This window comes from Budorcas taxicolor, chromosome 25, assembly GCF_023091745.1.
Source record: "Budorcas taxicolor isolate Tak-1 chromosome 25, Takin1.1, whole genome shotgun sequence".
Classification (NCBI taxonomy): domain Eukaryota; kingdom Metazoa; phylum Chordata; class Mammalia; order Artiodactyla; family Bovidae; genus Budorcas; species Budorcas taxicolor.
Genome location: NC_068934.1, coordinates 41,803,657 through 41,824,835, shown reverse-complemented (window position 1 = coordinate 41,824,835; position 21,179 = coordinate 41,803,657). Strand labels below are relative to the sequence as shown.

At 47.2% G+C, this 21,179-nt stretch overlaps 3 protein-coding genes and 10 non-coding genes across 13 annotated transcripts in view; 12 read left to right on the top strand and 1 right to left on the bottom strand.

The window, feature by feature from the left end:
* SLC3A2 (solute carrier family 3 member 2) overlaps window positions 1-3,840 on the bottom strand; it is a 31,364-nt gene extending 27,524 nt beyond the window's left edge. The window contains exon 1 of the mRNA XM_052662009.1: window positions 3,530-3,840. Within this exon, the coding sequence (XP_052517969.1) occupies window positions 3,530-3,656 (127 nt within the window). The 5' untranslated portion in view covers window positions 3,657-3,840. The remainder of the gene's footprint in view (window positions 1-3,529) is intronic.
* A 408-nt stretch (window positions 3,841-4,248) lies between these two features.
* Window positions 4,249-4,318, top strand: LOC128069290 (small nucleolar RNA SNORD25). Its single transcript, XR_008201545.1, has one exon. It is a non-coding gene; the product is annotated as a small nucleolar RNA SNORD25 (small nucleolar RNA).
* A 207-nt stretch (window positions 4,319-4,525) lies between these two features.
* On the top strand, window positions 4,526-4,599 carry LOC128069295 (small nucleolar RNA SNORD26). The gene has a single exon (XR_008201549.1). It is a non-coding gene; the product is annotated as a small nucleolar RNA SNORD26 (small nucleolar RNA).
* A 278-nt stretch (window positions 4,600-4,877) lies between these two features.
* Window positions 4,878-4,949, top strand: LOC128069294 (small nucleolar RNA SNORD27). Its single transcript, XR_008201548.1, has one exon. It is a non-coding gene; the product is annotated as a small nucleolar RNA SNORD27 (small nucleolar RNA).
* A 326-nt stretch (window positions 4,950-5,275) lies between these two features.
* On the top strand, window positions 5,276-5,351 carry LOC128069292 (small nucleolar RNA SNORD28). The gene has a single exon (XR_008201547.1). It is a non-coding gene; the product is annotated as a small nucleolar RNA SNORD28 (small nucleolar RNA).
* Window positions 5,352-5,633: 282 nt separating this feature from the next.
* Window positions 5,634-5,760, top strand: LOC128069300 (small nucleolar RNA SNORD22). Its single transcript, XR_008201554.1, has one exon. It is a non-coding gene; the product is annotated as a small nucleolar RNA SNORD22 (small nucleolar RNA).
* A 198-nt stretch (window positions 5,761-5,958) lies between these two features.
* On the top strand, window positions 5,959-6,025 carry LOC128069291 (small nucleolar RNA SNORD29). The gene has a single exon (XR_008201546.1). It is a non-coding gene; the product is annotated as a small nucleolar RNA SNORD29 (small nucleolar RNA).
* Window positions 6,026-6,187: 162 nt separating this feature from the next.
* On the top strand, window positions 6,188-6,257 carry LOC128069296 (small nucleolar RNA SNORD30). Its single transcript, XR_008201550.1, has one exon. It is a non-coding gene; the product is annotated as a small nucleolar RNA SNORD30 (small nucleolar RNA).
* A 248-nt stretch (window positions 6,258-6,505) lies between these two features.
* On the top strand, window positions 6,506-6,573 carry LOC128069298 (small nucleolar RNA SNORD31). The gene has a single exon (XR_008201552.1). It is a non-coding gene; the product is annotated as a small nucleolar RNA SNORD31 (small nucleolar RNA).
* Window positions 6,574-6,838: 265 nt separating this feature from the next.
* Window positions 6,839-6,964, top strand: LOC128069299 (small nucleolar RNA SNORD22). Its single transcript, XR_008201553.1, has one exon. It is a non-coding gene; the product is annotated as a small nucleolar RNA SNORD22 (small nucleolar RNA).
* Window positions 6,965-12,669: 5,705 nt separating this feature from the next.
* Window positions 12,670-12,860, top strand: LOC128069289 (U2 spliceosomal RNA). The gene has a single exon (XR_008201544.1). It is a non-coding gene; the product is annotated as a U2 spliceosomal RNA (small nuclear RNA).
* Window positions 12,861-14,639: 1,779 nt separating this feature from the next.
* On the top strand, window positions 14,640-20,632 carry WDR74 (WD repeat domain 74). Its single transcript, XM_052661995.1, has 11 exons — window positions 14,640-14,737; window positions 14,819-14,925; window positions 15,011-15,132; window positions 17,109-17,184; window positions 17,317-17,463; window positions 17,630-17,731; window positions 19,023-19,123; window positions 19,212-19,267; window positions 19,607-19,752; window positions 19,854-19,910; window positions 20,412-20,632. The coding sequence occupies exons 1-11, from the start codon at window positions 14,674-14,676 to the stop codon at window positions 20,589-20,591; spliced, it is 1,158 nt and encodes a 385-aa protein (XP_052517955.1). The 5' UTR covers window positions 14,640-14,673; the 3' UTR covers window positions 20,592-20,632.
* Window positions 20,633-20,777: 145 nt separating this feature from the next.
* On the top strand, window positions 20,778-21,157 carry TEX54 (testis expressed 54). Its single transcript, XM_052662579.1, has 2 exons — window positions 20,778-20,844; window positions 20,952-21,157. Exons 1-2 carry the CDS (start codon window positions 20,778-20,780, stop codon window positions 21,155-21,157), a joined length of 273 nt encoding a protein of 90 aa, XP_052518539.1.
* The last annotated feature ends 22 nt before the right edge of the window (window positions 21,158-21,179 follow it).

Here is a 21,179-nt window from a genome sequence, read left to right as displayed (position 1 = left end):
TTGCCTTCTAATAGACAGATACAAAACCAGCCAGTGTCTTAGAAGGCTGCTGCTGCTGCTAAGTTGCTTCAGTCATGTCCGACTCTGTGCGATCCCATAGACGGCAGCCCACCAGGCTCCCCTGTCCCTGGGATTCTCCAGGCAAGAATACTGGAGTGGGTTGCCATTTCCTTCTCCGTCTTAGAAGGCAATCTTATCAAATTACAAAATACCTAGAGCAACAATAAAAAGGACATCAAACAAAGGCACACGCCCCACTGGAAAAGCAGGTAATCCCCAAGTTAGGTAGGCCTGCTTTACCTTTATCAAAAGGACACCTAGTAATAACTTTTGCCTATTTCCAAGTTTTGGATCATTTTTAACAGGGTCAAAAGTAGAGACTAGATTTGAATAACAGCTCTGCCACACTAGTTATGTGTCCTTGAGTAAGTAACTTGATATAAAATTCAGTTTTCTTATTTGTAAAATGAGGATGGTAACCACAAAAACTATTTTTCAAATTGAGGTAACATGCGCAAAGCACTCAGTACAGTGCCAGGAAAGTGCCATAGAAAGCACTTCATATATGTTAACATTAAAACACCTCCACCAACTCTTTCATCTCGTTTTTCTCATTTCCCTTTATGTAACAATCTAACCTTTTTGCACCACTTTTGCAAATATATATATATATATATATATTTTTTTTTTTTTGCAAATATATTTACACATGCACACACACACATTTCATTCAGTTTTGTGTGTGGCCATCCTGCATGGATCGACCAGGAATCAAAACCGTGCCCCCTGTGGTGAAAGCTCAGAGTCTTAACCATTGTATCACCAGCAAAGTCGAATTTTCACCACAGCATTTAACTCCACTTGACGTATTATTCGTCTGTTTCTGTGTTTTCTTCCAGAATATAAGCTGCAAGGGAGCATAAGGGGACTGTCTGCTTTGTTCCTTGTTGTATCTCCTGTACCCAGTAGATGCTCAACAGATAAATAGTACTGGTAAAATAAATGTTAAGTGAAGGTCATGGCCATGATCTCCAACTGCCAAGAATACTGGCTTTTTTTTTTTTTTTTTTTTGATGTTTAAGTCACTCAACCTGTTAACAACTTCCAAAAAAAGTATCCAATCTTTAACATTCCCTCTTTCTAAAGTGGATTCTCTATTACTACAGAAGTTGATGCAAACTCACTCATGGGCCACCTTGGGTATACAGGCATATTCTGATTGGCTCAGAGAAAATGCTTAAAAATTTTAAGTAACATGCCAACTTTTTTAAGGAGCAAATTAATCAACAATTTTGGTTTTCTGGATTCTCCTGATCAGATTTTTCAGACAATATTCTGGCAAGGCACACTCAGCAGGAGCAAAGACAAGCATATCAAGATCCCTATCAGGCTCCTATGGCTTACCTGCATTACTTATATTCCTGCAGGTGTGAGTTGAGGACTTCTGATGTATTATAAATCATTCCTATTTCCCTTTCATCATGCTTGAATCCACTTATCTGTTGCCTAAATTACTGTGACAATCTAATTAATGTCCTGTCTCAACTTACCCCTTTTTTTCCCGCCTTGCTCTGTGTAGCGTGTGGGATCTTAGCTTCCCAAGCAGGAATCAAATCCATGCTCCATGCAGTGGAGGCAGAGTCTTAACCAGTCTTAACGGGACCACCAGGTTAAGTCCTGGTTTATAGGTTATTCTACCTATAGTCCAAATTATTTAGCTTTGTATTTCAAGCCCTTCTCATTTGGCCTTCCCTAGGAAATCTTTTCCAACTTTATATTCTATGATTCCCCTTCAACCCGTCTTTCATGAACTATATTTACACACTTTTCCAGCTCCAATCGTGTCACTCAGATTATTTCTCTAACTTGAATTTCCTTCCTGGCTCTGTTTATCTACCCTTTAAGGCCCACAAACATTCTCCAAATACCATGCCCACAAACAACCTCCTTGCCTACTCTGGACCTTCTGAATTTTCCTTATCTGTTTCATTTTCTATACATTTTGTTACAACTTTTCAATCACCCACTTGGACAAGCATCTAACATTGTTGAATACATGAATTTAGTCTAGCTATAATAACATTTTTCAAATTGGGATTCTTTTGGTATTTGTTTTGTCGCTTGTTTCGCTGGGACATGCATGGGGACAACACTGCCACCAAAGTAGTGAAAATTGGTTCTTTTGGAGCAGGAAGAGGGCAGAAAATCCTAGATATTAAACAGAAGCTTTCTGGCCCTCTGAAGGGCCGCAGTATATAAGCAAATACACAGTTATATGTGTTAGTTGCTCAGTCATGCCCGACTCTTCGAGACCCCATGGACTACAGCCCACCAGGCTCCTGTGTCCATGAGACTTTCCACGCAAGGATATTGGAGTGGGTTGCCATTTCCTTCTCCAGGGGATCTTCCCAACTCAGGGATCGAACCCGGGTCTCCTGCACTGCAGGCAGATTCTTTACAGACTGAACTACAAGGGAAGCCCTACACAGTTATATTAAGTGTTATTAAAATTTCATGGTGGGGATTAGAGGGGGAAATGCTTTTTATTTTTAAAGGCTCCTGGAGAGAGGAAGACAACAAGAAAAAAAATTGAGAAACAGTATCCAAGGATCATGCCATTTGTTTCCTGTGTACTTGTTTGCCCCCTAAATACCCAGAGAAGTGTGTGATAGTGATCAAAAGTGCAGGTTCCGTCATCAAGACTGCCTGGGCTGATTTGCACCTGGGCTGATATTTCTTAGCTGGGTAACTCTGAGCAAGTTAACTAACCCCTCCAGATCTCAGGCTGCTCATCCCTAACATTACCTTATGGCCTCCTCCTAGGGTTGTAGTAGTAAATGAGATCATCCAGGAGACCACACAGTAAGAGCTTAATAAATGGTTATAAAATGTACATATAATACATTTTTAAAACGGTCATGTACCCTAGGTATGCATTACAAATGATTAAACTACAACTGGTTGTCCTCAGTAACAAGGGTATAGATGACTGGAACCACCCTACCTGTCAGGCAGGAGTTGTACGCGGCTCTGCAAAAGCTTTTTACACCTAGATTCCCTCCAGCTAATCTGCATTTAGGGGCTTCCCAGGTGGCGAAGTTGGTAGACTCCTCCTGCCAAGGCAGAAGACGAAGGAGACGCGAGTTCGATCCCAGGGTTGGGAAGATCTCTTGGAGTAGGGAGGAGCCCCTGGAGTAGGAAATGGCCTCCAGTATTCTTGCCTGGAAAATTCCATGGACAGAGGAGCCTGGCTGGCTACAGTCCATGGGATCGCAGAGTCGAACACGACTGAGCACACACACACACACACACAATGTCCTTAAAACGGCGTTTTAAATGTCGGCTAACGCTAGCCCCAATACAAGCTCCTAGCAAAATCGGACCAGACAGTAGGACAAAGGTGGCCGGTTACAAAAAATATCCTAAAACTGTTATAATATTTCAAGAGCACCTACAACCTGATTCACTTTCCCAAAACGGTTCCATGCAAGAGCCCTCCACTCGAGATCGGCCCGGGGCCCAGTAATACCTGAGTCGCCCCCCGCGCTGGGTCCCTGAGGACCAAGCCCCTGAGGACCAGGCCCAGAAGGCTCGCTGGGCGGCTGGCTTGGAACCGAGATGACGCCAGCGGAGGGTTCATGAGGCTCGTGGTCCATGGATTAGGACTCTGCACGCGGATCTAGAGTGTGTGCAAGCAAGGGAATGCTCAGGGAAGGGTGTGGGTCAGTCAGCTGTGACCGACACGGGGCGTCAGTCCAGGATCTGCGCGAAGCCGGTAACTCGTCGCCTCGGCGCCAAAAGAAGTCGCAGTAAAGAACCTACGGCACCACATTAGTCGCGCCTGCGCACACCCTAAGGCGCATGCGCACCTTTTTCGCACCGCCGCTTCAGGAGGCGCACAGCCTCTCGTAGTTCCTCTAGAAATCTCTACCCACAATTCACCCATCTCCCTCTGCGCTTGCGCCCGCCGTAGTCCCGCCCCCAAATCCCGTGGGCCTTTGCGAGATAGTATTTATGTGTCTCGCGGTAGCCTCTCGGTCTCATTTATCCACAGCTCTTGGTAAGTGTGTTGGTTTGTTGAGTTTTACGAGGAAAACGCCCGTACAAACGTGTCCGCGCCTTGGCCTCTCTTTGTGGTACCTATTGGGTTCGTGGGGGAGGACAGAAAACGTGAGGTTAGTGTTGAGGCCTTGAAGGAACAGGGGCTTTGTGAAGGACAAGATGGCGATGGCGGGCCGTGCCGACGGGCCTTTCTGTGATGAGTCCCTTTTCACAGACCTGTACTGAACTCCGTGAGGATAAGAAACTCTGAGGAGGCCGGCCTTGCATGGCAACGCAGTCTTAGCTCCGGAAAACAAAGCGTTTACCAGACAGTGCTGACCCAATATCATTTGTTTGCAGGGTTCGGACGCTCGCCAAACGCTGAAGGATCTCAAACCGGTCTCATTGGAGTAAGTGCTCCTGGCCTCCCTTTACTGTCCTTTTTTTCTTCCTTGCTGAATATGCGGGAGTCCGACGGGATGTGCTACGGGGATGATTTCAAAAATTGAACTCTCTCTTTCTGATGAATTAGTGGAGAAAACAAAAACTCTGAGTAGCACCATCCGTAGCAGATGTTTGGGCTTTTAGCCCTGCGTTGTTAAGGCACTAACGTGGGACAGTCAACCTACGAGATATAAAAGTAAGAAAGGGTGTTGTTTTTTTTCTCCCAGATGTGGTTTAATTCAAAGGAGCTTACAGATTGGAGGATGAGACAAGACTTACCCCTCTGTGGATCAAGAGTGGTGATGCTGCAGGTGGGTACCCGATGCTTTATGCAGATGGGGGGTAGAAGCACAATATCGGGATGGGACTTGCTGGTTGAAATTGCACTGGCCACTCCATGATGAATGTAAAATGACAAGCATATGCCTGAACTCAAAAATGATGTCATCTTACTACTGAGAAGTGGGCCTGGAATGCTCCAGGGTCTTTTAATGGTAGTTCTCCAGTACTAAAAAATAATGGCTCGTTTTTCTGTTTCCAGCATCTCCTCACCAGTCTTGAGGAATTCAACTGCCTCCCAGGGTGAATGCAGGTAAGTTTTCAATGGGAAGTTTGATTGTGGTCTGTGGTGTTTTCAACAACCAGGAGAGCAAATGGTCAGTGGAGCAGTGTTTTTGCTCCTTCCAGCTTGTTCCTCTTGGAATGATTTTCCTGGGGAGGGAGTCAGCAGCCCAGCAAGCAGCATAGTTTTGTGAGGGTGTGCTCTTCCCTCACCCACACATCACTCACTGTCAGATGATTTGAATTGATAATGCTGATTCTCTGTGAGGTACCACAGTTAATAGCATGTTAGAGTTCTGATGGCAGTTTCTGTTAATGAAGAAATTTTATTTCATCTTAGTATTTTGGAGTAACCATTTTCTCCCCTTTTGTAGATTGTCACAGCATTAATAGAGTCATCTGTCTTACAGTAAGTTACTTCTAAGTATTGTGGGAAATAGAGGGATTTCTTTTGTTTCTGATAATGCTGTTTCTTGATCTTTTATCTTTATTGATTTCCTAGATGCCTCTTCATCTGCTCAGGATGACTCCTACAAAGAGTCAAGAGGTGAGTACTTGTAACCTTGCTTGTTGTTGCTTAACTCCAGTGCCAATGAAGAAAGCAGGCGTCCTGTCTTACCCCTGTTCTAGCCCCAGAGCCAGTAATGGTGAACCCACTGGGGCGAACTGGGAGAAAGGATGAAATTTCATTCCATGAGGAATTGTCTGAGGTACAGCAAATGAACAGCATTTGCTTGGCTTGGGTTATCGATTAACCCTAGTTAGAATAGTTTTGGTTGTTTTAGATACTTTGCTAATTACATGATCTTCTCATTCAGGAGCAGCTTGTTACTATACACACTCCTGGAAAGCCTCCAGAGTTAAAAGGTTAGTTGATTAATGTGTGTATGGCATACACCACCAAGTAGGCAGTTTCTGTGATGAATCAAACTAGCTCACTATGACTTAAACAGTGAAAAGACATGAACATCTGAGAAACTGGGAGAGACAACAGTGGGGTACTGTGTGTATGGAATTTGTACCACTCATAGCTTTGTCCTTCTGTAGGTACCATTGCCAGTTACCATTGCTCAGAGGTGAGTGGTCTCCATATGTGTTTGTGCATACAATGTATTGAGTGGGAGAAAATGCCTTTTTAGGCATCTGTGATGACTTACATGGAATCTCGTTCGGCTGATGATTTGCTGTTGAGACTCGGATATCTGATTTTCTGGGAATGGTAGCTTAGACAGGAACAGCTTATAATGCAAGAAGCAAGCATTACTGACTTAGTTGCCTTTGTGTTTTAGGTACAGCTCCTTGTCTGGTGCCTGAGAGTGATTTTAGGTAAGTGTTATCTATGGCTGCTGTATAGAATTCACCAGTTTTTGTTTGGTACTCTGAATAACTGCAGACATGACTTGCTAAATCCAAAGTAAGTTTGTCTTTGGCCATTAGTGAACCACCCGTGACATTGCCACTCACCAGTGATGAGTTCAATACCGCCCCAGTCTGATCACTATGACTGAAAGGTATTTCTGAGCTGTGAGTTTTCCCTTGGAGTAAAAAGTGACTATAGTGGGAAGTTGAGTGGCTTTGTAGCCAACAGGAAACGTTTTGGACTAACTGGTGATTCTGTAAAATGTCCATTGAAACCTACATAGCTTTTATAGATGGGCCTGTCCTGGAGACAGTTGACTTAGTTCCCAATCTTTTGCAGGGGAAAGGAGTAAGCCATCCATATATCTGCTCAGCTCTAGTCTGAAGTTGAGAGGTGAGTAAACTTAAACACAAGGTGTGTCAAGTTAAAATTTCCCAGTGAAGAAATCCTCACAAGTCTTACTTCCTGTCCTAGTCCCAGAGCCTGTAAAGGTGAACCCACTGGGGCTGGCTGGGGGAGAAGAGGAAAGCTTGTTCCAGAGGGAACTGTCTGAGGGGTCATGAGAATTACTCACCAAGGCAAAGAGGGGAATAAATGACCGGTTGAAAGGCAGATTTTCTTTTTTTCCCCCTAGATCTGAAGAAAGAACAAAGCACACATAATGGTAAGTATCTGTTCGTGCACTTGTATTAAATACACTAACCATGTTTAAAGGATAACTGTTAAGCCCATCAGGTATATACTTGTGAAATTCCAGTTAAGAAGAAACTCATTTTTCTTTTTCTCTACAGGAATCTAATGTGGAAGATATCAAAACTGAAAAATCTTTGTACAGATTGCCTGTTCAATGTAGCATATTTGAATCATTTCAGCCTAAATAAAAATTTTTTTAAACCTTCATTGATTCCTGTGTTTGAGTGGGTCTGACTGGACAGAAATAATCCCAGAAAGATTGTTAAATGGCTTTCCCCATTTAGCTTGGCACTTTACGTAACCCAGGGAAGTATCATTCAGGGAGCCCCCTTGGAGTTCTGCATGAAAGTGTACTGAATTTGAGTGACCCCTTTAACTGTGCTTAAAACCTTAAGACTTTGGGTACTAGGAGACGGTGACTCACCAGTTAAGAATAGAAAAATTGGCTGTCAACTTTTGGTATCTTGTTGACCCTATCTTTCACATGAATCTCTAAAATGATTTTTGTGGAGTTTAACAGCCCTGGGCCTACAACCAGAACTTCAGAAGGAACTGCAATTCATTATGTCACTTCAGTCCTGTACAACCCTTTGTGACCCCATAGACTGTATCCCACCAGGCTTCTCTGTCCATAGAATTCTGGCAAGAATGTATGTACTGTTTGCTGAGTCATGTCCAACTCTGCGACCCCAAGGACTGCAGCATGCCATGCTTTCTTGCCCTGCATCTCCCACAGCTTATTCAAGCTCAGGTCTATTGAGTAATGTCATCCAACCATGTCCCAGACAGGTGGCCTCAGGTAATGACCACCTTTATATTTCTCAATAGAACTGGGAAATGGATGAACTAGAATGCTCATCTGCTGTTGAAACATGTTTAGAACATAGTTGTGTCAGAACTGGTAAAGTAGAAGGCAATTTAGGGGCTTCTCTGTTGGTCTTTTTTTGCGTTTTCATACTGTTCATGGGGTTCCCAAGGCAAAAATAAAGAAGTGGTTTGCCATTCCCTTCACCCTTGGACTGCAAAGAGATGATACCTGTCAATCCTGAAGAAAATCTGTCCTGAATTCATTGGAAGGACTGTTGAAGCTGAAGCTCCAATACTTAGGCCACCTGATAGGAAGTCGTGTCCGACTCTGCAACCTGTGGACTGTAGCCCAACGGGCTCCTCAGTCCATGGGATTCTCCAGGCAAGAATACTGGAGTGGGTTGCCATTTCCTTCTCCAGGGGATCTTCCCGACCCAGGGATCAAACCCAGGTCTCCCAAACTGCGAGCTCCCAATGCTGGAGCCTTGGGTTCGATCCCTGGTCAAGAAACTAGATACCACGCGCTGCAACTAAGAGTTTACATGCCACAACTAAAACCCAGCACAGCCAAATAAATATGAAAGCAAAGAAACTGATTTTTTTTTCCCCCGAAATACCTATTTGGCTGCACCAGGTCTTAGTTGCAGCACCTGAACTCTTAGTTTCAGCATGTGGAATCTCGTTCCCTGTGCAGGGATCGAACCTGGGCCCCCTGCATCAGGAGCCAAGTCTTGGCCACTAGACTACCAGGTAAGTCCCCAGAGAAACTGAATTTTGCTTTTGCCTTTGTATTAGTTGGTTTTGGGGTGTTTTTTTGGCTACTGTCATAAGTTGCCACTCTAATGGCAGAAAGTGAAAAGGAACTAAAAAGCCTCTTGATGAGGGTGAAGAAGGAGAGTGAAAAAACTGGCTTGAAACGCAACAATAAAGAAACTAAGATCACAGCATCCAGTCCCATCACTTCATGGCAAATAGAAGGGGAAAATGTGGAAACAATGACAGATTTTATCTTCTTAGGCTCCAAAATCACTGTAGATGGTGACTTGCAGTCATGAAATTATAAGACATTTGCTCCTTGGAAGGAAAGCTATGACAAACCCAGAAAGTGTTAGTTGCTCAGTCGTGTCCGACTCTTTGTGACCCCATTGACTAGCCTGCCAGGCTCCTCTGTCCATGGGATTCTCCAGGCAAGGATATTGGAGTGAGTAGCCATTCCCTTCTCCAGGGCATATTTCTAACCCAGGGACCAAACTTGGGTCTCCTGCACTGCAGGCAGATTTTTTACCATCTGAGCCATTAGGGAAGCCCCAGACAAACCTAGATAGCATATTAAAAATCAAAGACATCACTTGGCTGGCAAAGGTCTATATAGTCAAAGCTATGGTTTTCCCAGTAGTGAGAGTTGGACCACAAACAAAGCTAAACGCTGAAAAATTGATGCTTTTGAATTTTGTTGCTGGAGAGGACTCTCGAGAGTCCCTTGAACTGCAAGAAGATCACACCAGTCAATCTTAAGGGAAATCAACCCTGAATATTCATTGGAAAGAATGATGGTGAAGTGAAGCTCCAATATTTTGGCCACCAGATGCGAAGAGGTGACTCACTGGAAAAGACCCTGATGCTTGGGAAGATTGAAGGCAAAAGGATAATGGGGTGCAGAGAGTGAGATGGTTAGATAGCATCACTGGCTCAATGAACATGAATTTGAGCAAACTCCGGGAGATAGTGAAGGATAGGAGATCCTGGCATGCTGCAGTCCATGGGGTCACAGAGTCAGATGTAACTTGGTGACTGAACAACAAGTCACCACAAACTTGGTTGCTTAAAACAAAGCAAATATATTATCTTACAGTTTTGGAGGTCAGAAATCTGAAATGGGTCTCTCAGTAGGCTAAAATCAAGGAGTGCTAACAGGGCTGCATTTCTTTCTGTAGGCTCCGAAGGAGAATCTGTTTCTCTGCCTTGGCTGGATTCTAGAGGCCACCCCATTCCTTCACTGACAACCCTCTTCCATCTTCAAAGCCAGTGATGGTTTAGCAAATCTTTCTGATGCTGCATCAGTCTGACACTGAGTCTCCTGTCTCCCTTTGTGATCTTTGTAATTATGTACATGGAGCCCATCAGATAATCCAGAACAAAGAGGCAGATGCTAAGTTGCTTGGTCCTGTCAGATTTTTTTAGCGACCAGGCTCCTCTGTCCATGGGATTCTCTAGGCAAGAGTATTGGAGTGGGTCCAGGGATCTTCCCTACCAGGGGGATTGAACCCTCATCTCTTATGACTCCTGCACTGATGGGTAGGTTCTTTACTACTGTTGCCACCTGGGAAGCCCAGTCCAGAACAATCTCTCCTCAAAAGTATTAATTTAATCATATATATGAATTACCTTTTGTCTGCCATGTAAGGTATCATAATGAGATGTTCTAAGAATTAGGACATGGGCATGTAGGGTCATTATTCTGTCTACCACAGTCCCTTAATTCGGCTTCTCCCTAGAGGCTCTGGGTTTATCCGTGAAGCCTGGAGAAATTGCTTCTGTTTATTAGGTACACAGTGTGAGAAACCACAATCTCTAAAGTCATAGATGATCACACTTTGCTAGTTGTAATCATATCAGTGAAAATAGAACGTCCTACTCTTGCTGGAACGATCTCAACCCAGGTACGGTGTGTGTGTTTGTGAGTGTGTCTGGGTGTCTGTGTGCTCAGTCGTGTCTGAGACTCTTTGCCTCTTGGCAACCCAGGAGATTCAAAGCCCGCCAGGCTCCAGAGACACGGCCTCTAATTTCAACCCAGATGTAGAGCTCAGTTAGTTCAGTTCAGTTCAGTTCAGTCGCTCAGTCGTGTCCGACTCTTTGCGACCCCATGAATCGCAGCACACCAGGCCTCCCTGTCCATCACCAACTCCCGGAGTTCACTCAGACTCACGTCCATCGAGTCCGTGATGCCATCCAGCCATCTCATCCTCTGTCGTCCCCTTTTCCTCCTGCCCCCAATCTCTCCCAGCATCAGAGTCCTTTCCAATGAGTCAGCTCTTCACATGAGGTGGCCAAAGTACTGGAGCTTCAGCTTTAGTATCATTCCTTCCAAAGAAATCCCAGGGTTGATCTCCTTCAGAATGGACTGGTTGGATCTCCCTGCAGTCCAAGGGACCCTCAAGAGTCTTATCCAACACCGCAGTTCAAACGCATCAATTCTTCAGCGCTCAGCCTTCTTCACAGTCCAACTCTCACATCCATACATGACCACAGGAAAAACCATAGCCTTGACTAGATGGACCTTAGTCAGCAAAGTAATGTCTCTGCTTTTGAATATACTATCTAGGTTGGTCGTAACTTTTCTTCCAAGGAGTAAGCGTCTTTTAATTTCATGGCTGCAGTCACCATCTGCAGTGATTTTGGAGCCCCCCAAAATAAAGTCTGACACTGTTTCTACCGTTTCCCCATCTATTTCCCATGAAGTGATGGGACCAGATGCCATGATCTTCGTTTTCTGAATGTTGAGCTTTAAGCCAACTTTTTCACTCTCCTCTTTCACTTTCATCAAGTTCTGCGTTCACACTAACATAGTTTCTAAGGAAACAGACTTCAAGTCCCTTTTCAGTAAGAGCCTGACATTAATACCTTTCATACAGCTGGGCTTTGCTCTGAGCCTCTGAAGTACCACTTCTGTTAAATTTGACCTGCATTGCCTCACCCCCTCTCCCACCGCTGGTTCCTGGGTTTAGCATTCCCGAGGCTCCGAAACACTTTTCTCAGGCCGCTTTTTCCCCCGCTGTAGGGCCAACGGTGGGTAGTGGATGGCACAAACGGCAAGATGTAAGTGGGGTGGAGGCGGATGTTACAGTAAATCAGGGAGCGGGGAGGAGCAGACGCCAGCCTGGAGCCCCGTAATGCGAGGGGAACACAGTCCTAACGGCCAACTTTCACTGTCACCTCTGGACCGAGAGCAGCATGTCCTCAATTTTCACAAGCACCCCATAAGAGCGGGTTATTATTCCTCCATTTAACAGAGGAGAGGACCGGAGCCTAAGCAACGAGCTTTGCGTGCATGCCGTGAGTGCTAAATCGCATCAGTGGTGTTCGACTCTGGGAACGTAAACCCACTAGGCTCCTCTGTCCATGAGATTCTCCAGGTAAGAATATTGGAGGGGATGGTGCCCTCCTCCAAGGCATCTTCCCGACTCAGGGATCGAACCTGCCTCTCTTATGTCCCTGCTTTGGCAGCGGGATTCTTACCACTAGTGCCACCTGGGAAGCGCAAGCAACATGCCTCGTGGCATCAAATCAGGAACTGGCGGAAAGGTGTCCCAACTCTGTTCTTTGGACACCGAAGTCAGCGGTCAGGGCCTTTCCAAGTAAATGTCCGGAAGAGAGGCGCCGCCCTGCATCCGCTTCAACAGACTAACGACCACCACAGCTCTGCTGCACCTTCAGGCGGGGAGAGATCGCCAGTCTCCGAGAGTAAAACACCAGGCGGCCATAGAAATCGCGTCTAGCATGGGGACCAATCCCAGAAAGCGAAAGAGCAGTGGGGCGGGTTTATGCAAAATACAGAAGGAGTTAGCCGGAGGCGAAGCAGTAAAGGACACAATTTAAGGTCTAGTTCCACAATATTAATTATTACTATGAATCAGAAATGATGAGAAATTGGTTTTAAGCAAGACTGCACTTTGAGAAAAAAACTAATGATTAGGCCATAGAAGTCACCACAACCGAAAAAGCTACACTAAGAGTAAGGCTGGCCCGGAGGCCAAAGTGCCGTTATCGCTTCTCGGCCTTTTGGCTAAGATCAAGTGTAGTATCTGTTCTTATCAGTTTAATATCTGATACGTCCTCTATCCGAGGACAATATATTAAATGGATTTTTGGGATTAGGAGTTGGAATAGGAGCTTGCTCCGTCCACTCCACGCATCGACCTGGTATTGCAGTACTTCCAGGACCGGTGCACCCCCTTCGGGGGGAATAAATACTGTCGCAAAGAAAGACTTAACAGTAATTTTACTCTATGGATGTCTTTTAGCTAGCCTAATGAAACATTCTACTAGTGTTGTATGCTTCCCAAATTTAAGTATTTGCGTTATGAAAACGTTTATCAAAAAAAAAAGCAATGGTATACTTTTTTTTTTCTTTGCTTAAAACAATGCACACTGTAGGTTACCGAATTTACACTAAGGCCAATGGGGTCAAAATGTACTTGAAATAAAAAATCTGTAAGGATTTTTGTACATGTAACATAATGGCGGTGGTTTCGGTGGTTGTGACGTGATTTTACGTATATTCGGGACTTTTTAAGAGGTTCTACAAAGTTCCTGTCAACCAAAAAACGTGGGGTCGACTCCCCGAGGCCGCAAAGATCACCTGGAGGAGAATAGTTTTTACCACTGCAATATTCCTGTCTGGATAATCTCAGAAAAGCCTGGTGTACTGCAGTTCATGGGGTCGCGAAGGTTCAATTGAGTGACCAGTAGTTTCCGTTTTCACCGACCGGTATTCCTGCCTGAAGAATCAGTTGGGCAGACGAGCCTGGCGAGATGTAAGTCCCTAGAGTCGCCAAAGCCGTCGGGTCCGACTTAGCAACTAAATAACTTACAATTTTAAAAATAGTGACATGCACATATTAGAGAAGTTATTTGCCATAGGGAAGATATTGAGTAGTGCTTCAGTTCAGTTCAGTCGCTCAGTCGTGTCCGACTCTTTGCGACCCTATGAATCGTAGCATGCCAGGCCTCCCTGTCCATCACCAACTCCTGGAGTTCACTCAGACTCACGTCCATCGAGTCAGTGCTTATTACACCTCTTTATAACGGGTAAGTTTCCTGATCTAGTTCCCTCAACTTGAAAACTGTAGGTGTGCACCGGGCCTTACAGCAGGGAAGACTTTCGAGCAGAGAAATAAATGGTTGAACGTCTCATAAAGGGAAATCATAGTATTTCAGGGAAAGAGATCGTTCAGATTTACTTTAGGGTCTGTGAGGGGCAGTAATGGTGGTTGTGGTGTGTTTCCGCACGGCTTGCCTAGAATGTTAAGCTCCGGAACTTATTGGCAGTTCTCCAACTAAGGTGGTAATCAAGATTGTTTCTCTGTGGAGGAAAGGTCTGCCAGGCAAGAGTGGGATGCTCTATGCTTACTGATATAATTTCAAGTAGATAGACTTTTATTTCAGACAAGTCATTCAAAGAAGGGGGCCGTTATGAGATTTTAAAGTTGGAGCTTATCTTTGGAAAAACTGTTTCTTTTAATTTTGTAGATCTTCATTGCCCATGGTGCTGTTTTATACCATCAGCAAATCTCAATGTGAGGAAATAAAAGTAACGCCCCTACCCTTCACTTTCCAAAAGTGAAGCTCGTCGGTTTCATTTCCCCCAACTTTGTTCATTTTGTCCTATTACGCTTTAAGTTGAAGCCATGCGCTTCATTAGTGATTTGAATCGTTCCTTAAATGAGCTCTTTTCTTCTCTTGTACAGAAAACATACATTGCTTTAGAGCAGAGGAACAGACTAGGGCTGCCTGGATCCCATATCGTGGTTGAGATAGTATGCCTTCTACTCCAAATGTAAAATGGTCAAGTTACTGTTCAGATCTCCACAAACAAGTCTCCAGATTTCATTTTTGTAAAAAGCAAAACCAGCTAGCGGGGAAAATATTTTTTACTCTTCCGGTTCTTTAAAGGCCTAGAAATGGAGTTCCTCCGGATCCGACTAGACGCAGGCTGGTGACGCAGGCGTTGCGCCGGAAGTGGGAGCCTTGGGTTCCCGAGCTCCGCTATGGCGGCTGCGGCTGCACGGTGGAACCATGTGTGGGTTGGCACCGACACTGGCATCCTGAAAGGTGGGTAGCGAGGTCGGGCGTCGGGAACTGCGGGCTTCGCCGTTTCGCTGTTCTGACGCGATTGACGTCCGTGTCCCGCAGGAGTGAACCTTCAGCGCAAACAGGCGGCGAACTTCACGGCGTCAGGACAGCCCCGGCGCGAAGAGGCGGTGAGCGCCCTGTGCTGGGGTGCGGACGGCGAGACACAGGTGAGCGACCGCTGAGAGTCGGAGCTGGGAGTCTGGGGCGCGGCCGCCTCGCTCTCCTCGCCATCCTGTGCTCCTCTGCCCGCAGATCCTAGTGGGCTGTGCCGATGGGACAGTGAAGCACTTCAGCACCGAGGAAGGCAGGTTCCAGGGCCAGAGGCAATGTCCTGGAGGGGAGGGCACGTTCCGAGGCCTCGCCCAGGTCGACGGGTAAGACCAAACCCCTTGCAGAAACGCTCAGGTCGTAGCGAGAGCGTTGAGGCTCCCACTGGAGGACCGAGTAGTGGCGATCAATCCTGAGGTGACATGAACCTGGTCTGCGTGACAGGGACGTTTTTCCTGCCTTCGTCCGTTCATTCCTATAACAAACATTTATGGAACACTTATTCGGTTGTTTATAGGCACTGGGCAAAATCCAAAGGCTTAGGTAAACCACAGTATCTGCCATCATAGAGTTCGCTTCTTCCAGAGTTTTGTTTTTTGGCATAATAACCTTTTGGATGACCCTGAGCACGTTATTTAATAGTTTGAAAGTAAAAGTGTTAGTCGCTATGTCGTGTCCGACTCTTTGCAGCCCGCCGGACTCCTCTGTCTGGGGTTTTCCAGGCAAGAATACTGGAGCGAACTGCCATTTCCTTCTCCAGCGAATCTTCCCCAGTCTCCTGCACTGCAGGATACCACCTGCAGTGCAGGAGATTCTTTACCAACTGAGCCACTAGGGAAGTTTAGAATATGTTTTTTAAATGCGGGCTAACAACCACCAACAAAGTGGCAAAGCTCCTAAAGAATAAGAAATGCTGGGTTGCAGGCTTAATTTTCTTCTGAAGGTGAAGAGAGAGGCTATGAGCTGACTGTGTAGGTTTGGTGAGGTTAATCTGACAGGTGAGTCTGGAAGGCTGGAGCGGGGGAGGAGGAATATTTGAACTTGGCCTTGAAGGTTGGGTAGAATTTTGACAGATGGAGAAAGGAGTAAGGGCATTCTAGAAAGAGGCTCCTGCTTGAGCAGAGGCCAAGGATTGGTTTGAGGCTACAGGGCACATCACAGGGAAGATAAACAGCATTTGGGGGTTAAAGAGAAGACTCTTGAGAGTCCCTTGGACTGCAAAGAGATCAAGCCAGTGAGTCTTAAAGGAAATCAGTCCTGAATATGCATTACTCCAATACTTTGGCCACCTGATACAAAGAACTGCTGGAAAAGATTGAAGGCAGGAGAAGAGAATGACAGAGGATGAGATGGTTGGATGGCATCACCAGTTCGATGGACAGAAGTTTGGGCAAGCTCCAGGAGTTGGTGATGGTCAGGGAAACCTGGAGTGCTGCAGTCCATGGGGTCGCAAAAAGTCAGACACAACTGAGCAACTAAACTGAACTGGGGGTTGAAGCCCAGGAAACTTTTTTTTCCCCCTTTTTAAAAATTTATGAGGAAGCATTTTAATATAAGATGAACGAGGTAAGTTGGGATTTAAGGTAAAGTGCTTTTAAGTGTCAGGTTGAGCAATCTGCGGTTTTGTAAGTAATGAGGCATGATTGGTTTCTGAGCAGGAAACACTGTGGTCAGAGCTGTGAGCCTGCAGGAATGTGGAGATGGATTGGAGACTGTTGCCACAGCCCAGGAAAACCCAGAACCTGAACCTAGTTGGGGAGGGTGGGCAGATATGAGAAAAAGCAGAGGGCTTGGGCTGTACAGATCCTGGGGAGAGATTGGCTTGTCTGGTCTGACACCCAGAACAGGGAACTTGAGAGAGGAAGCCGGTGTTTGATTCTGACCAAACACTAAATCCAGAGCAGTCCCATTTCAGTGCTTTCAGAGCTCTGACTCCTGGTGACCACATCAAGAAAGACCCGCAGGGCCAGGTGCCCCAGGTGGAGCTGTGGAATAGCAAAGACTTTGCAGTATCACAGTCTTGATTGCAGCTCTGATTCTGACATTTATAGCTAAGTGGCAAATCTTATAATTTTTTGTAGCTTCACTTTCCTTACTTATAAGACCAGTAAACCATTAGCTTGACGAGGAAATTAAATAACAGCCATCAAGCCCCGCCCAGACCTGAGTTACCTGGAGGCTTCCTTAGGAACAGGGCTGGTAGGAGGGAGTCTAGTTCATATGAATTTGGGGGTGGGTCGACTGGGGACAGAGAACGCCATTTACCCCTGCTCTTTTAACTCTATCCTCCCTTTGCCTGCAGCACCCTCATCACATGTGTGGATTCTGGGATTCTTCGAGTCTGGCCTGACCAGGACAAGGAGGCATCCTCTGACCCAGTGAGATCCCCCCTCATCCTGATCCTGATGGTTGGGGAAGGTGGGGTCCAGGGTAGAGCCAATGAAGGCTTTGGAGGATGAGGATTAAGGATCTGGAAGTGACTCTCATCTCCCCTCTCTCATTCTTTCCAGCTCCTGGAACTGAGGGTGGGCCCTGGGGTATGTAGGATGCGCCAAGACCCAGCACGCCCCCACATCGTTGCCACAGGTGGGAAGGAGAATGCTCTGAAGGTGTGGGACCTGCAGGGGTCTGAGGAGCCTTTGTTCAGGGCCAAGAACGTGAGTGATGGTGGGTGGAGAGGACCTGGGTCCGAATTCCCATGAGTCAAGGCCACTGATTTTGAATTGGAGACTGGCAGGGTTTTAGGGGATGATGACAGAGGGCAGAAGGAAGGGACACACTGAGACCCTCCCAGCTCTGTCCCTCATCTACCGACCCCACCAGGTACGGAATGATTGGCTCGACCTGCGGGTTCCCATCTGGGACCAGGACATACAGTTCCTCCCAGAGTCACAGAAGCTCGTCACCTGTACAGGGTACCACCAGGTAAGGCACACATCTAACCCCTAACTTTTTCTGGGCTCACACAGCTTCCTGGAGAAACAGGAGGCTTGCTCTTTGCAGGCTCGGTCCCCACCATTTGGCACAGCCACTCTTCTCACCATCCTCGTGTCATCCCTGAGCTCCCAGAAGGACCACTTCCCCAGCCGCGTGTTCAGCCGAGTGGCTAAGCCAATGACCTTCACTTACTACATTCTAGGAAGGAGTTGCTTGAACTGTAATTCTTCCTTTTCTTCCCACCTGGAAGAAAGAAGGGAGTGTCCCCTTCATAGTAGAATCACGTGGGGCCCATGTTATGAGAAGACATGGACTGGGTATCAAGAGAATGGGGTTCTGGTCCTGATGGCAGTCTCTAATTTGCTTTGGGACCCAACTATGACCCTCTAGTATCTGTAATATCTGGCTGGTCTCTGCTCCTCAGCTGTATAGGAAAGGCCCAACTGGGGATCTTTTCAGCTGGGCCTTTTTTTTTTTTTTTTGGACCACGCTGTGTGGCAATCATACTTCCCTGATCAGGGATCGAATCTGAAGTGGAAGTTCGGAGTCCTAACCATTGGACCACCAGGGAATTTGAAATTCTAAGACCCAGGCAGGACTGGGTGGGGCTACATTTGCCCTGCTTCCTCTGCTCTGCATACTGAAGTCTGCTCTTGGTAATACACTTCTGCTCAGAACACATATGAGGGCTTCCTCTCTCCTTCCTGTCCAGGCGTAACTTTTTTCTCTGTTTGACTTCAGCAATCTGACAGTTGGGCCAGCTTGCTCTTGCATCATGAAAGGGGAGTATAGATGGAAAGCTCACACATGCAGACCATGGGGATGCTGCTGCTCCTAGCCTGGGGGATCCTCTGTTCTCAGCTCTATATGTTCGTGTTCCTCAGCAGCTCTCCTCTACTCCTCAGCACTCAGAGAAGAAGGGTGTGTTTCAAATGAGAAAGTTTCTCTGAAAGAGTGGATTGTAAAAGCAGTGTATGGGGTAGGGGGGCTTCCCTGGTGGCTCAGTGGTAAAGAATCTGCCTGCCAATGCAGGAGGCTCGGGTTCAATCCCTGGGTTGGGAAGATCCCCTGAAGAAGGAAATGGCAACCCATTCCAGTATTCTTGCCTGGGAAATCCCATGGACAGAGGAGCCTGGTGGGCTACAGTCCATGGGGTCACAGAAGAGTTGGAAACAACTTAGCGACTAAACAACAACAAATGAGGGGAAGTGAAGATGTAGAGGTGCCAGGGGGCTGTGCAGAGTCAAGGTGCTGTGGTGATGCCTCAGCCTTCTTCCAGGTCCGTGTCTATGATCCAGCCTCCCCTCAGCGCAGGCCAGTCCTCGAGGCCACCTACGGAGAGTACCCGCTGACAGCCATGACCCTCACTCCTGAGGGCAAGTGAGTGTGTAGAGGGCAAAGTGGGGCTTGGGGAGGACTCGGGGGATTCTGCTGACCAACCCCATGTGTGTCTCTCTGGTCTCCTCAGTTCAGTGATTGTGGGGAATACTCATGGGCAGCTGGCAGAAATTGACCTTCGGCAAGGTGAGTAGACCAGGGAGCCTTGCAGGGGTCAGGGGTGGGGAGGAAGGGCAGGATTCCCCCCTGACAGGGGGCGGTGGAGCTGCTGAGCCCTCTTTCAGGTGCCAGAACCAGGTTCAATCCTGGTTCTGCCAAATGCTGTGTGACCTTGGACAAATTACTTTGTCAATTCCCTGTGCCTTAGTTTCTTCACCTGAAAAATGGAGATGTTAATGCTAACTGCCATGTCAGCATTATGTTAAACGAGGATTAAATGGTGAAAGAAAGGGATTTGAACAGAAAACACTCAATAAATGGTTGTTGGCCGACCAGTTACCAGTGATGCCTGCCCCCTTTTTCCAGGGCGCCTGCTGGGCTGTCTAAAGGGACTGGCAGGCAGCGTCCGAGGGTTGCAGTGCCACCCTTCAAAGCCCCTCCTAGCCTCCTGTGGTTTGGACAGAGTCTTGAGGATACACAGGATCCGGAGTCCACGGGGCCTGGAGCATAAGGTGAGAAACCACTCATTCCTGCCTCTTGTGCCCTCCTCCCTCCCCCATTCTTGTTTCTGTTTCAGCAGACTTGGCCCCTTAAGGTCCCTCATCTCTTCTAGGTTTATCTCAAATCTCAATTGAACTGCCTCCTCCTGTCAGGCAGGGATAACTGGGAGGTAAGCTCTTGGGTCTGGGAATGTGGGAGCTAAGGGTACAGGTGTGAGGATCTCTCTGTGAAGAGGGAAGGGGAGCTGCTGGAACTTAGACCTGAGACTGTCCATCCATCTGTTGGGTATAGTCCTGACAGGGTCATTGCCAAGGGTAACATAGGAGCATGGATGAAGTGAAGTGAAAGACATTCAGTCATGTGTGACTCTTTGTGACCCCATGGACTGTAGCCCACCAGGCTCCTCTGTCCATGGAATTCTCCAAGCCAGAATACTGGAGTGGGTAGCCATTCCCTTTTCCAGGGGATCTTACTGACCCAGGGATTGAACACAGGTCTCCCGAGTTGCAGGCAGATTCGTTACCAGCTGAGCCACCAGGGAAGTCCAGGAGCATGGATGGGCATGGTTTTTAGGAGCAGGAAACAAGGGGTGGTGCCTGGAGGAATGATTCTCCTCCCTGTGGGTCTGTTATTGTACCTCTGACTCCTGAGGGCTTCTCCCACTCACCAGGATGAACCGCAAGAGCCTCAGGAGCCCAGCAAGGTGCCCTCAGAAGACACAGAGACAGATGAACTTTGGGCCTCCTTGGAGGCAGCTGCCAAGCGGAAGCTCCCCGATTGGGAGCAGACCCAAGGCGCTCTCCAAGCCAGACGGAGAAAGAAGAAACGGCCTGGGTCCACCAGCTCCTGAAGAGCTTGTGCTCACTTTGTAAATAAACAGCTTAAAACGTACCATGACCTTGAGCCTTTTGTGATGGGAGAAAGTGGTGGCGGCTCCCTGAGCTGGGGTGGTGGGGGTATCTGACGTCACAAAAGCAGGGCCAGGAACCTGCCGGCTGGCGTGGGTGGCACCGAGTGCAGGGCCGCATGCGGGGCCATGGGCTGCTGCCAAGATAAGGACTTTCAGACTTCGGATGAGCAGGCCAAGGAGGCCGGGTCAGAAGGTGGGAGCGGAGACACACCAGGGGGCCCAGGGAGCTGGGAGTGGGGACTGGACCACCAGGAGGTTGGACTAGGGAGACTAGAACTCAGCAGCCTCCCATCCTCGCAGGCACTGATGCGGACTCGGTGGAGCAACGGGATCGTAGGTCGAACGAAAGTCTTTTGATCACTGTGCTGTGGCGGCGGCTATCCATGTTCAGCCGTCGGGGTTCCGCTCGGTCAACCAAGAGGCAGGCAGTCCAGAATCCAAAGCCGGCGAGTAGGATCCAGGAGTGCGATCAGGAGAGGATCCAGGAGGAGCCGGAGAAGGGGTGACTCCAGCCCCGTTCTCACTCCT